The sequence below is a fragment of the Scleropages formosus genome, chromosome 3 (genome assembly GCF_900964775.1).
Source record: "Scleropages formosus chromosome 3, fSclFor1.1, whole genome shotgun sequence".
Taxonomy (NCBI): domain Eukaryota; kingdom Metazoa; phylum Chordata; class Actinopteri; order Osteoglossiformes; family Osteoglossidae; genus Scleropages; species Scleropages formosus.
This window is the reverse complement of record NC_041808.1, coordinates 4,212,401-4,226,787: the sequence shown is the minus strand read 5'-3', so window position 1 is coordinate 4,226,787 and position 14,387 is coordinate 4,212,401. Positions and strand designations below refer to the sequence as shown.

Below are 14,387 nucleotides of genomic sequence, written 5' to 3'. Positions count from 1 at the left end.
GTTAGCACATTACGCATCTCTCTCACCCACACACAGGAGGAAGAGAAAAAAAAAAAAAAAAACCACATCATTTACACATCGAAATGAGACCAGAATATGAAGTCCTCACAATGACCCACAAAAGCATCTTTCAGGTGTGAGTAAGAGAACCAAGAACTGGCAGCAGCGTATATATGTGGTAAACTATACTTCACCTTATATAAAAGCGTCTGCTGTGACTAAACACGGAGCAACCAGCTCAAACTAAAAGACCCAACAGGTATAGAAACGGCGATACGGTAAAAACCGGAGATTCGCGAGGGTCTCACCTTTCAACACTTGAAAATAGGAGGTGTAAAACGAACAGGAATAAAGAAAAGTTTCACTCTTGCAGGGTGAAGGAAAAAAAAAAAAAAAAAAAAAAAAAAAAAAAAAAAAAAACCATGAATCTCAGATTGGAAAAAAAATTTTATTTACTTTTAATATTTGTTAGCTAGTGGAACTGAGCGTATTTCACTTGTCTGTAAATTTTACAAAAGCCTATTGTGAATCATGGGACCAGTGTACATTTCATCTTCTCATGAGACGAGACCATCCGTCAGTGCTAGTGTTTCGGACACAACGCCTGTTACAATCAGGGTTATCGTTTCAGTCTCTCCTCCCCCCCGACCCCCAAAACACCACGCGCTCCCCTTTCCGGCGTTGTCCACCGCCGGCAGGGGGAGACGGTTTCTTCTACCTTAACCACAGATAATTTCTCAATGTTTTCATTGTTCCGCAAAGGGGTTTGCGGTGAAGATGTTTCACATGTTCCTGGATAAGGGTTTGACCCACCCAGCCCCGTCAGGCAACATGAGCTCAGTGGATTGTAAGACCTGACCCTATGAGACACAAAACTGCGATGTAACAGCGCAAACCTGTCTCATTTACCCACAATTCCTTCTTCCTCTTCCTTCCATCGCTTTGGAATATACTGCAGAATGGTAAAGCACGGGGCACAGAGGGCAGAACGATTAATCTATCTTAATACATCAAAATAAAAATATGAGTGAGTCTGTGATTGAGGGAGGCGTGCTCCGGGAGCATTCCCTAGCTGAGCAGCTGGCGGATCTCCTTGTGCATGTGACACAGGAAGTCCACATAGGAAGCCCCGCCGCTGCTGTTCTTGTCTTCCACTAGGAAGCGTTTGAAAAGAATCTCCAGCCGGTCATCCTGCTTCACCACCATCAGCTGCAGGGGAAAAAGGGGAAGATGGGGGCAATGCTAACGTCGTCTCTCACACACACAAACAGGTAGACGAGTCCTTTGGAAGGTGAAGATGAAGGAGTGACGAAGTATGCAGCAGCACCGTGAACAGGTGCTGGGCTCATAGATTAAACAGCCTTTGCGGGTTAAACAGGAGGACACGATGAAAGGGAGCCGCACAAAGGACGGGAAAATCAGCTCACCTTCATGTACCGCGACCGCTGGGCTCGGATGGATTCGATTATTTCTCTGATCCTCTTTGAAAACGGGTTATCCAGGACCGGCAAGCTTGTCTGCAAACGACAGGGACATTTCGAAACTTCAGTTTCTTCACATGCTACAAGTCACTGTGAAAGACTGGGACAATGCTCAGTGAGAGGGGAGGAGGAGAAGAAAAAAAAAAAAAAAAAAGTCGTCACTGCAGGAGCAAGACAGGCCTAAAGGAGGCACTTATGCAGCACACAGCCATCACCTTGGCAACAAAACCACAGTCCAACTGTGGAGGAGGTAAAATTCGGTGACCACGCACACTGCTCACCATGTTGGGATCGATTTGTGAGAAGGAGGCGGTGCCGAAGACATTATGCAGCAGGTCCTGCGGGATGGCAGACCCCACCCAGAGGAAGAGGTTGAGCCCGTTCTCCAACAGGTAAAGCCCCGCTCTGGAGAGACGCTCCTCCGAGTCCCGCATTGCCACCGGCAGGGCATCACCCTCCACGTCCAGCTTTTGCTGCCGAGTGAGAGAAACGGAACCATTACAGCAAACAGTTGAATGGCAGAGAGCAACGAGATGAGAGGGAGAAAGCGTTTCCCCCAGTTCCCCCCAAAACTGCAGCGTCACACCGGCCAAAGGGGAGGTGGAGCTGGAGCCACCCCACCCCCTCACCAGCGGCAGCAAGCGCGGGTAGAAGAAGACATGGCTCTCAGCCACGTCCATGCAGGAGACCAGTTGGCGCAGGTACGCCCGGTCGTCCAGGGAGAGCTCGGCGCTGGGCTGCAGAACATCACTCTTCAGTACGCAGTTCAGGTAGACGGGCAGCAGCTTCATGCACTCGGGTAGAATGAGCTGGAGGAGAAAAAGGTTCAAAGATCAGTGGCGCCGATTCACGCACTTCAAGTGCTTCCATCAACACAGGTAGTTCACGATTACAAAGGGTGGCGTGTCCCCATGCTGTACCTGTCCTGCCGACGACGGGCTGGCGCAGTTCTTGCGGTAACACGCCAGGATCTGCGCGCACTGATTCACGAGGACATCCCTCACGTTTTTGGTGGGGCTGCTGAGTACGGTGCGGTAAGCTGTAAATACCACGACGGCAAGTTAGCAGGTGTGCGTTTCACCCGTGTGCGCCACTCAGTGCAATTGTCTTTCCAGAGCATGATGAAGGGTGCCATAACACCCCGTTACCACAATGCTCTGCAACATGGCATGACTGGCTAGGTTAGGGGTGCCCCATGTCCTGTCCTCAAAACCTGATTTTTATTAAATTCAGGGCTAATAAACGAAATTCTTTTTAGACAGTTCATGAGTGAGAAAACAAATTTTGACGGAAAAGTTGCCAGTTCATGTCCCAGATGAGTCTTCATTGTTGCAATCTTCAGCAAGGTGCTTACCAGGAATTTTCAGTAAACATACAGCAGTAAAGAAATTGATGAGCAAGTACAATTATGAGCATGAAACTGCAAGCTTTGCAAGTAAGCCTAGAAAGGACCACTGTCAGCCATTAAATAGATCATACCTTAGGAAACGTTTAGGTACAACTCTTCTTTTGGGTGAATCCCAGCATGCATACAGAGCCTCACTGCATAATTACTTGTTCTAGTAAGAACTAGTCTCATTAACTTGCACTAGAAAAAAGGGATGAGTCAAAAACACCTGTTGGAGAACCAGATGTCATCCATACATTAAACACCTGACTGTTCCATACAGATATTTTCCCTTCTGACTGACACAAATATGGAGGAACTGCATTTGGAAGATGCAGTCGCTAAAGCATCATCCAAAACCTATTAAGTGGAGTGTCCAGCAAAGGGAGCGGTCTGCAATTGCTCGTCGCAATCTGAACCTGAGAACCTGAAGAGATGAGCCCCAAGGAACTGCGTGTGTCGACTCACCATGCTTGGCAAAGTAGCTGATGACGGCGTCAGTCTCGCAGTTGCGGTACAGATCAGCCAGCTGGGTGCAGCAGCTGACAGACAGGTTGTGGACCCGCAGCCTCCTCTGCCCGCTACAGCTCGTGTAGAGCACTGCACACTGCAAAAAGGCATGTAGAGGAGTGGAGGTGAGAGAAAAAGTAGAACGGCAGGCACCAGAGAGTAAAGAACTAGATTATCACCTACTGGCTTCAAATGGGCAATCTGTCTAAAACAACCAACCATGACCTGCAGAAAGGAAGTGGCAATTTGGCACTTTTTTTTGGATGCTACCGGTATCAGCAAAGGCCGTCTCACCTGCATGAAGGCTCCCGTGTCCTCGCTGAGCTTGTCGTCATGTCGGAACTCCACCGTGACCGTCTTGTCGCTGTCCAAGCCTGCGAGCTCCACGTCTGTGGTGTTGCTCATGTAGAACGAGCCAAAGAAGTCGGTGGCGCGGATACCTGAGGGAGCAGCGAAGACGTGGTCAGGAGCACATGGTGCGAGTGTACGAATGAAAATGATGAAACGTATGCCAGCAGATTTCCCGGTATAAGAATGGCCCACATTGTATAGCTAGAAGGAGTGTACCCACTGAAAGGGTGAACGGCTACAGTAGCCAATACACAACAATGCACAGAGCTTTGCTTGCGGCGCACTCACCTGTGCTCGTTCTCACCCTCATCACTGCATCAAAACCCATTGGCTTTTGAACATCCCGCCGGAGGTCGTTGAGAAACCGGTCCCGGTCGGTCTGTGCCTGGAACAAAAGCACACACCCTAACTGGGCCTGTGTGAAACAGACAGCTGACAGGGTATGACTGGAGCCCTTCGGTCTCACGCTTTTACCTTAACGTTTTATTATACCTTAGGGTGTTTGCCTCACCTGGAAGTGCGAGTACTTGTAGACAGAGCCCCCGGTGGAGCAGGCCACCACGCTGAGGGTAGTCACATCCACAAACTGGTTGGGGAACAGGAAAATGTCCACACAGCAGCCCTGCGCCACACACTCCTTCGCCAAGTTGCCATAGAAGCTCACTTGGGGCTGGAATAGGGACTGTTGGGGGGGTGGGACCAAAAAGAAAAAAAAAAAAACCCCACCAACATTTAATTTCCTGAATTAACAATATTCAGGTCAACGGAAAGACCACTCCCACCTCTGTTGAACCATTTGTCCCCAATTTGGATCCCATTACACTGCAGCAAATGGGGAGAAGTAGATGTCACTTATTGCTGATATGATGCGTTTCCTCTAGATATCTTCCATACTTGGTGCAGCAGCACACCCCAGCGAATACCTTCTCTTTGTCAGTGCCCACAAGCTTCTTGTCCTCCCTGTTCTTCAGTTTTCCAGGGGCCTCAGCGATGGGCAGTGAGGAGTGGAAGATGAACAGCTTCCCAGCACAGTCAGCTGCCTGTGGTGCAAAGAGGGTTGGAGTGGGATCACCAGTTCTTTGTGGGAAATGGCCTGATTGTTACATTTATTCATTTAGCAGATGGTTTTCTCCAAAGCGACATACATCTCATAAGTAGTGTTCAAGTACCAGCCCACTGAAAAGTCATGTCTGCATATTCTGAGCCAAGTACTCCTGCCTGCGACCTTACAGATGAGAGCAAGGCCACATTTTCATGACAGGACGCACCTTGAGGGCCTCCAGACCTGCCTGGACCACGGGTCCAAACACAGTCTCTGTCTCTCTGGTGTCAGCAAATATTTCCGGGATCTGGTCCAGCAAACTGTGGGCACAAGCAAAACCAAGCTGTCAAGGCCCCCGTCTGGATACTGCACAGTAACGTCCTTCAGAAAGACCCTTCAGTGAACATATTCAGAGGATTTGAAATGAAGACCGCAAGTATTATATCTATACAATAACTATAAAATACATAACAGTTAATAATAAAAAAAAAAAAACTACTGGATGCCTTTCATAACATCAAATCAATGAGCCCACCAAGCCCGGTCTGTGCCTTCAACTTCATTACATTGTTTTGCAATGCGTCACGTCTGCTTTGTGTCCAGTTAGGAATAGACACACAGTTTAATAATGGTAAATTACAGGAAAAAGCCCACAAATGAGGTTTACTGATATACCAAATGAAAGCCAACTTAATATGAAAATCGGGAAATTGACATGACTCAAAGGTTCCTTAGGGAGTATTTTATAGCCCAGGGAATCATAACTAACTCAATAAATGTGAGCAAACATAGAGGGAATGCGACTGGTGTTATTCCCAGTGCAGACTGCTAGACATCCCACCTGTTGATCACAACACGAGACTCGCCCACGCTGACCAGGAAGCCGTCCAGCAGGGGGACAAACATTTCGGACACGTCGGACACCACCATCATTTGTGGCTGGGCCAGGGAGCTCTTGACATTGTAGAAGTGCAGCACTTTGTTGTAAGTGACGAAACCCACCCTGATGCGGGACTCCTCGTCAACGGATTCCCTGTGGAGGAGGAGGAAAAGGAGGATTTAAAGCCAAAAAAAAAAAAAAAAAAGTGTCTTCCCCCAATAATCATTTGATAGGAACTACAACAATACTCCCTGATCCCACATGACCCCTTACCTCAAAACACAAAGAAAACCTTAAGTTTAACATAGTATCAATGACAATTATGACAGGTTTGTAGACATTAAAACGAGTGTTGGCAAGTATAGCTTAACATTGTTAAGTTGCTTTGGAGAAAAGCATCAGCTAAATGATTAAATGTAAATACACACGCACGCACACACACGAGTGAGGCGCTCCACGTGATGTCACACCTGGGAAGATGGTCCAGAAGTGTCTTCAGCTCCTCACAGACCACAGCAACCAGACCACTCTTCACCGCATTATAGGAAACATCGATGAGAAAAATGAAGGCAGGAGGCTGAGGAAGCTTGTTGTTCTGAAAATTGAGGAGGGGGGGGAAGTATTAACTACCAAATAGATGAAATTCTCCATAGCGGGGGTGCAGTAGGTCCCACTGTGTGGCAGGTCTGGCGTCCCGTTCGCGGTGTTCCCTCCCCCTCCCGCCTTGTGCCCCGTGTTAGGTTCCAGTTCGCCGTGACCCCACTTGGGACAAGCGGTTTCAGACAGTGCGCAAGTGCGCGTGTGTGAAATTCTCCACACAAACATTATATTACAACTCTTATCAGTCACTCTTTTCAACGCCCGCGCACGTGACCTGCTCACCTTGCAGTAGTCTACGGTGGCCAGGAATTCATAGCTGCCCAAATGGAGCTCAGGTCGCTCGTAGCAGTCGACGCGTCGGCCAGTATGGTCCAAATGCTGGAAGTAATGCGGAGGGACTGCAAGGGGGAGGGAGGCATCATAAATGCGGCGTTTCCAAGCTGGCAGTCAACTCAGAACATTATTAGCAACGAAGCTACGAAATCCATTCGCTCACCATCAGTGACGCAGCTGCAGAAGCTGCACTGGAAGCGGCGGCCACCCTCGATGAACTGCATGTAGGGGCACATGTAGGCCTTGCAGCGGTTGCAGCGGATGGGGCCTCCTTCGCCGTGGTCAACAAGATGTAGTGGGCCCTGCAGAGGATGGAGAAAACGCACGCAAACAGGTCAAGAAGCCGTGTCGCGGCTCTTGCTGTAAGGGCTGCTAGCTTTGAACTGCAAGTGTGCTCAATATGCGGGACGAGAGCTGTGGAAGTACGGATGGGAGGGGCTCACCTCGTCTGGGGGTAACGTGGCAAGAGGCTTGATGATGGCAGCAAGGGGCACCTGGGACTGCTTGGCCATGTCTGAGGTGCAGGGCATGTTGTATGCCGTGCATCGGATAAAACGGGGGCTGGCATTCCCTGCACCGTAGGAAAGGGGCAAACGGTGAACATACTGAATGATACGAGAGATCTATCAAACCATCTATTGTTCAGCCTGCTGAATTGGAATAAATTACACACTTCAAAGCTCCCCTCACCTTGATCTTTGACCTGGAAGGTGGTCGTGACAAGGGGCGGCACCTGACCCCTGACCCCTGTGATGAAGGGCTCACTCCCTTTGTTCGCCTTATCGTCCTCGATCACCTGGATCTGGATGACAGAGCACAGATGAAGCAGTTTGCAGCACCATCCGCGGACGGAAACATCCCCTGTGATCGTAGGACGAACCCACGCTCTCCAACAAGCGACCGCAGAGCCCGAAACCCGACACCAGTGGCAGATTAGAGATGTGAACAGTTCTGAAAAGACTGGTAAGTCTATTAATAAACAATAAATCAACTGCAGAAATGAACTCAGAGCTCTTGTCAGAAAAAGATGGGGACACAGTTAAAGGCTGATCGCAGAAGGAAGGCAACTACAACTGAAGACCTCACTTTAAGACCACTACAGTGAAGTGTCACAGGACAATGGAGACAGTCGGCACTGTGATGAAAAATACAAAATATTCCAGGTGCCAAAAATTTAAATTAAAAACACCCTGTTAAAAAAGTCTATTTAAATTCATATTCATGAAATTGGCAAAACTAAAAAAATTAAGATAAAATACCCGAAAAATGCATTCATTGTTTTAAAGGATGTTAAATATGCTACTCAGTCGCATTCTACTGCAGTCTCTTTAGAGAAGCGACTGATCTAAATATGTTTTACTCTCTATTTACTCATAAAACTAAATATTTCTACTGGATAATTAACCGGTGTTTTAGGACAATGTTTATAAAAGTTGCCATTCTAACTACGACCCCTTCTGAGACTGCAGAGAGAAAAATTCAAAACCCTGAACTGCCACCATGGACATCGCTGAAAACTTCTTTGCTAGCAAATACCTCCTAGAATTTGCCATATTGCAGCAAGCAATTATTCCTAAACATTCATCGAAAAACTTTTATTCCCAAACAATAACTCAAATGCCCTCAGGCATCAGCAGCACAGTAAATAGCAAATGTTCAGAGAACACCTGAGGTATAGCACCTTACTGTTTTTTCAGTCACAGTGCTGAAATTACAATGTGGTGATGGGTTGGAGTGGGAGGGGCAGCATGCAGGGAGGCAAGACACCTGGGACCAGGGGTGGGATTTTAAGTGTGATGGACAACACCAGCCAACAAACGCTGAGCACTTACTGGGCTGGGGATAGCATCTGGGTCTATTCTATGCCTCGTTTTCTGCACCGGTTGCGTTTCAGAGGCTTGCTTTAAAAGTGCAAAAGTTTTTTTTTTTTTTTTTTTTTTTTTTAAAAAAAAAGCCATCCAACAATGTTAAAAAAAAAAAAAAATAAAAAAAAAAAGGGGATGACAGAAGAGGGTTTTGGGGCAAAAGACGAGAGAGAGAGAGAGAGAGAGAGAGAAAAATCAACAGGAGCACATGGCACGGCTACGGTATTTCCATAGTCGTTCGGGCGGGGAGTGCAGAATCACAGCAGACCTGTAGTCCACTGGGGATTGCAGTTACCACAGCGACGGACGGAAACACACAGCCGCGAAGTTCACCAAAGCTCATTCGTCAACTATCACTGTGTTTTATTTCAATCAAGACACTACAGGGGAGAAATGCTCTTGTTGGCCCTTTTCCCCAGAATTCCTCAAATTATATCTCTGAATGTTCTGGTCATGCACTATATACACCTTTAACAAGAAGTTTTATGAGCTCAGAAGAGTCTTTAAGAAGAGAACAGAGAAACAGAGCAGTTTCACTCCCCCCTGCCCCTGGTCGGGTCATTGCTCTACAGAGAAAATAATGGAGCGGTTGTGTGTGTTTATACGTACGTACCGGACTGGGGATCGAGTCGGGGTCCAGCCGTTTTTGGGCAGGTGGTGCTGCGGCGGGGGGTGGGGGCTGGATGCCGAAATTCTGCTGCCCTGGATAGGGAGCAGCATAGCCAGACTGTGGGGGTCTCATCTGCCCAAATGCACCTGCAACATTAATTACCCAGGGGTTATCAAGATGGTACAAGGCATAATTTACCAATCAATCAATCAGTACAGATTATATTTTTTCCTCCCTGGTAAATTAAAAATCAATAAATAAATCAAGAAAATGCCATGCTGAACTTAAAAGACACCGCTCAGTCTCACCATTCTGCTGTGGGTGAAAGCCTTGCAAGCCTGGCTGTGGTGGGGGGCCCTGTACACCCCCTATTGGTGGTCCAGGGGGCATCCCTGCTCCAGTGTGGTTGGGCTGGGATGCTGGGGGGGCTGACATAGACTGGTTTGCAAAAGGAGGCCCCTGCATTCCTGGATGTCTCGGCGGCGCAGTGACTGTGGCGCCCCCTGGAGGAGGGAAGCCTGCTGCTGCGGCAGGAGGTACCGAGTGGTAAGGCGACGGTTGGGAGACAGGGGGCTGTGCGGCGCCAGGGAACTGAGACTGGGCAGATGCAGGTGGTACTGCACCGAAAGGGGGTTGCTGCAAAACTGGCCCACCCATGGAAGGCTGGGAAGAAGAGGTTGGGACTGAAGAATAGTGTGGCTGTGACATAGGCGCCCCTGTGGGGAAGGACTGCTGTGAAACGGGGGGTGCGGCAGGGGTAACTCCTGCAAAGGCAGACTGGGGGGGTGTTGGGGCTCCTGGGAAAGACGGCTGCGAGGTGGGAGGGGCTCCGTACATGGACGGAGGGGGTCCGGGTGTCATGCTCATGCTTGAAGGAGGCTGAGAGGCGGAGGCCAATTGAGGGGTATAGTTTGGGGGGCCAGTAGACGTGAAAGCAGCGGAAGACATAGGCTGAGAAGATGGGGGTGGAGCTGAAATTTAAAAAAAAAAAAAAAAAAGTGACTAAACCAGTAGGCACACCCCAAAAGACAAACGCTTTACCAATGGGTAATCACTGACCGATCTGTAATAAACCCAAAACCAACAGCAACCAAAGACCACCTACCGTAGGTAGAGCCAGCGAGGTTTGGTGCAGGACCCCCGATGTGCATGCCCGCCATGTGACCAGTGATCTGTTGCACGCTTGTGGTCGGAGCCTCATAGGGCTGGTGGTATGTCGGCTGGGTGCCAGGATGCACCGTGGCAGGGGCGTAGGACTGGGATACCGGAGGCCTGTCCCAATGCAACACACGGGGAGGACGGACAAAGAGGAGTCCCTGAGAGGGTTCAAAAGGTGCATCCACAACCTTCTTGGGGACAGAACTGAAGGACACTCACCTTTGAGGCTGGCTGGGCACAGACGGTGGCCCATTCTGCACATTCCCCTGGGCGTACTGGCTGTAGGAATCAGAAGCCGAGACCGGAGGAGCCCCTGAAACTGGAGGAGCTCGACCTTGACCTAGACGGCAGGGCCGATAGGTAATGCGACGGCACTTCACGTTACTTGCATTTTGTTTTAAGGTACATTTAAATTATACTGCCTTTAAATGCTCATTTCACCAAGGAACCAGGTCTGACCTGCTCCCTCAAGCCTTTCCCCACCAGAACAACACAATAAAACTGCCCAGAAATCAAAGCGCTCACATCTAAAGAATCAGAGAGGCCCTATTATTCCAACTCAGCCTCGCCCTGGGGAAACCACACAAGCGGAGGTGCCAAGCAAAGTAAACAGGTTACCTAGGTTGGGTGGAGAGGAAGAGAATGAGTCAGAGAGCACGTTTGCTGCGTAAGTCTTAGTGGCAAAGCCTGAATAAGGAGAATACCCTGGAATAGAAGAAAAGAGCAGTGAGGAGCTGAGAAGGGGGCAATGCCAGAGGAGACAGGGGCAGGAAGCAGGGTGGGGGTGAAGGGCTGGGGATGAGAAAAACACATTTCACTGAACTGCCCACAAACACCTGGAAATTAGTTTAAACTTAGATGGAAAACGGTTAACCTGAGGTGGCGGAGAGGGAAATCACACAAGGATGTATATTATGCAAACTATCTTTTCCACAATAGTCCAAACTTCACATTTTTATACTAAAATACCTAATTAGCTCTGGATGGGAGCATGACCTGCCCCCGTCTCTCAGAGTCACGTTAACATATTTTTGCCAAAATGTGACTTTTGAGGACTGGCGCCGTCCACTTCCTCCTAAACTCATCATCGGCTTCTGCACGAGCATGCGGAGCGAGAGATGTGGGAGCAGAGGACTTCAACTAAACCGGTTTACCTGCTGGCGGTGCTCCCTGCTGGTACAAAGAGGTGTGGCCGTTGTAAGGGGCGTACTGCTGGGTGGGGTGTGGCGCCCCGTAGCCGGGTTGGGGGTACATCTGGTAACCCGGTTGTGGGGGTGCATACGGAGAGGCCATGTGCGGTTGCTGGTTCAAATTCATTCTTAGATCATCCCTAAATACTGACATAAAAAAACAATTATAAACTGTTCAGATCCTTCATTCATAGCAACTCGGGAAACCTTAATATGTAGAAACCCAAATTTTTCATCGATTTACACAAGCAGTTGGATATTATCTTAAGCGTTACAGGTCAGGTACCTTGTCCAGAGTCACGCCGAGTATTTAAACCTGCTACCTTTTCATCATTAGCGCAATTCCTTAATCAGTACGCCACCTGCTGAGGACAGGAAGCAAAGACGACAGCTAAAAAAAAAAAATCTCTGCAAAACCAGCCAATAAAAGGGATATTAAGAGGGCTTGGGAATGTACTCTGTTTTTACATTTAGATTTACATTTATTCATTTAGCTGATGCTTTTCTCCAAAGCAACATAAATATTTACCCATTTACACAGCTGCTGGGTAATTTAAGGTAAGTATCTTACTCAAGCCAGGGTACAGCCGTAGGTGGGGATCCTGCAACCTCTGGATCCCAAAGGCAGCAGCTCTAACCACTACACTACCAACTCTGTCCCAACTGGGAATTTGCAGCAAAGCTGTGGTATCGTTCAAAAACAACTCCTTTCCAAAACATGGTATTTGATGGTATGTGATTATGTACACGATTCCACCGAAGACTAAGCAGGTTCAGATGTCTTATACAAGGAAGGAAGAGGTGATGGAAAAACAGCCACTGGACTGGTACCCTACACATCTGGTTTTACATTCATTGCGCGCGCACACAACCCATAGTGACAGCAGAATCACTGCGTGCTACACATTTAAATACTCCTGGTGTGTGTGTGTGTGTGTGTGTGTGCTACATGATGATTCATGTGGTGTGCGAGTTACCGCCGGTGATGTGTGTGTGTTAGTCAGTGATTCAGTCAGTACACGCGTGATCATCATTACCGTCTGGAACTGCAGGTTTGTTGTTGTCACTTTGTGAGGGACACAAGAACTTAATTTGACCCCACACCACACTCACACACCTCGGACCGCAGCACGTCGGGGCTCGGCGGAAACCCGGCGGCAGCCAGTTCGGTTCTAATACGAACAGCACGGCGGAACTAACGCGGCTGTGTCGTCGGGTTGGGGACACCGACTAGGCTCCGGGCCCGAGAAAGCCGCCAGCTGACGCGGGAGAACGGCGACCCACCTCCCGCCACCCGGCTCCCTCATTCACGAACAGCGTAACGTCAAATCTCCCGCTCACTCACCTCCGAAACGCTTCGACGTCGTCTAAAAAAATAAATCCCCGGTGGCAGAGAGGTCTGCCGTTTCACTCCAACTCCTGGGCCTCCGGGACGTTTTTTTTTTTTTCTCCCCTCAGCTGCTCTCGCTTCCGTCCTGCGCAGGCGCCTGCGCACGCGTCACACGCTTACCGGAAGTGCCTCCGCCGTTTGCCACGTCCGCAGCCGGAAAGTGCGTAGGTGCGTGCGTCGACGTGTGTCGTCACGGCACGGCAGGGGCGCTCCTTTTGTGGGAAGCAGTGATGCGTTTTAGGCAGGTTCCGTTTGCGTTTCGCGAATGTGAGAGAGTGGAGAAGGTACCATGTAATTAACCTTGTTTTTTTTTAATTTTTAAATTACATTTTAAAAATAATATACACAAGGGTGAATTCCGTAATTTAGAGCCTTTGTTTACCGTTTGTACAATAAGTTAAACATTGCAAGACGTACTAGTCTAGTGAGAACTCAACTTCTGACGTCTTACGCCCATGGATGGATAACATAAGTCTTTATTTACTTTTTCTGTTCATTTGTGTTTTAATATTTATTTATTTATTTTTTGTCAATAAAGTTTGTTAAAACATGAAGGGAGTGTTCTGCTTTACATACACAGTAATTTCATATTCATAAGGTACACTGAGTTGTAATAAACCTTAATTTGTTGTTTTTTTTTTATTGTGATGTGAAGCACTATTCATATTTATTTATTTAGCTGACTGTTTTCTCCAAGAAACACCAATTTACGCCACTAGGTAATTTTACTGGAACAATTTGAATTTAGGATAATAATCTTGGTCAAGGCTATTACAGTTGGAGGAGGGAGGATTCAAACCTGTGACCTTTGGGTCCAAGGGCAGCAGCCATAACTACTCGGCTATCAGTTGCCCTGCCCCATTTTATTAGCCTCCAGAGAGCATTAAAGATTAATTGTGTACATATTTCAAACTTTTTGTGTTATCTGTGTTTTGTTCTGTCAGCAATATTTAATGTTTCTTTTGTCTTTATACTGTCAAAAATTAAAAAAAGGCAACACATCTTCTGTAGTATTGCACAACGGAACTACGTTTATCAGGAGATCTGCCTGCTTTGTTTTTCAGTTTATAGGCAGAATGGAAAATGCAAAGAATACAGAATACCTGAAAGACTTCATCTAAACTTGATATGGATGTTATGGAAAAGTTAAATAAAGCCTGAAAGTCCTTCTAAGACATAAATTGTAGAACTAGAGAATAAACTTCCCCCACAAAAATCCCTGTTGACAACTAGATTTACTTGCCAAACCACTTTTCATAGAGAACAGGTGATTTTTTGACATTTAAATTTACATTTATGCATTAAGCGGGTGCTTTTCTCCATACAGAAGCTCTCCAATTAATCTTTTTCTTGGTCCCCTTTACTGAAGGCTTCATTGGAATAATAAGGGGGGGGTGGGGGTTCCCAGTCAGTGGCATTTACATTTTACATGGTTTCATGTGGTTAAAGTAAAAATTCGGTGAGAAAGCAACAGAATTTAAAGTAACAACGTTTAAGAACTACATCAAAATTGTTTATTTTAACATTATTATTTTCACGAACAGTAATTACACAATACTGTAGCTAAAACGCCAGAAAATGTGACAAAAT

General features: G+C 47.5%; 1 protein-coding gene across 4 annotated transcripts; it reads right to left on the bottom strand.

The window, feature by feature from the left end:
* Nucleotides 1-429: 429 nt before the first annotated feature.
* Nucleotides 430-12,918, bottom strand: sec24c (SEC24 homolog C, COPII coat complex component). Of its 4 annotated transcripts, none has more exons than XM_018753087.2 (25): nt 12,753-12,918; nt 11,372-11,554; nt 10,836-10,922; nt 10,437-10,557; nt 10,165-10,331; nt 9,368-10,030; nt 9,063-9,205; nt 8,417-8,485; nt 7,275-7,386; nt 7,028-7,155; nt 6,748-6,886; nt 6,534-6,649; nt 6,122-6,246; nt 5,613-5,804; nt 4,998-5,091; nt 4,653-4,769; nt 4,241-4,411; nt 4,018-4,114; nt 3,673-3,818; nt 3,337-3,475; nt 2,402-2,520; nt 2,111-2,290; nt 1,763-1,954; nt 1,428-1,517; nt 430-1,209 (listed from the first exon to the last, which is right to left on the bottom strand). In XM_018753087.2, exons 2-25 carry the CDS (start codon nt 11,532-11,534, stop codon nt 1,069-1,071), a joined length of 3,711 nt encoding a protein of 1,236 aa, XP_018608603.1. In that variant the 5' UTR covers nt 11,535-11,554; nt 12,753-12,918; the 3' UTR covers nt 430-1,068. The 4 variants fall into 4 exon arrangements, with proteins under 4 accessions (XP_018608603.1, XP_018608604.1, XP_018608605.1 ...); XM_018753088.2 differs by having other exon boundaries at nt 11,372-11,547; XM_018753089.2 differs by lacking the exon at nt 8,417-8,485 and having other exon boundaries at nt 12,753-12,917.
* Between the last annotated feature and the right edge of the window lie 1,469 nt (nt 12,919-14,387).

Bases quoted from the DNA above. Each gene is read 5' to 3' on its own strand.
- sec24c (XM_018753087.2), bottom strand. From the start codon at position 11,534: ATGAATTTGAACCAGCAACCGCACATGGCCTCTCCGTATGCACCCCCA. The intron at 8,486-9,062 runs GTACGTACGTAT...GCACTTTTAAAG, and splicing joins CCGACTCGATCCCCAGTCCG to CAAGCCTCTGAAACGCAACC. The intron at 3,819-4,017 runs GTGAGTGCGCCG...CTGCTCCCTCAG, and splicing joins GAGGGTGAGAACGAGCACAG to GTATCCGCGCCACCGACTTC.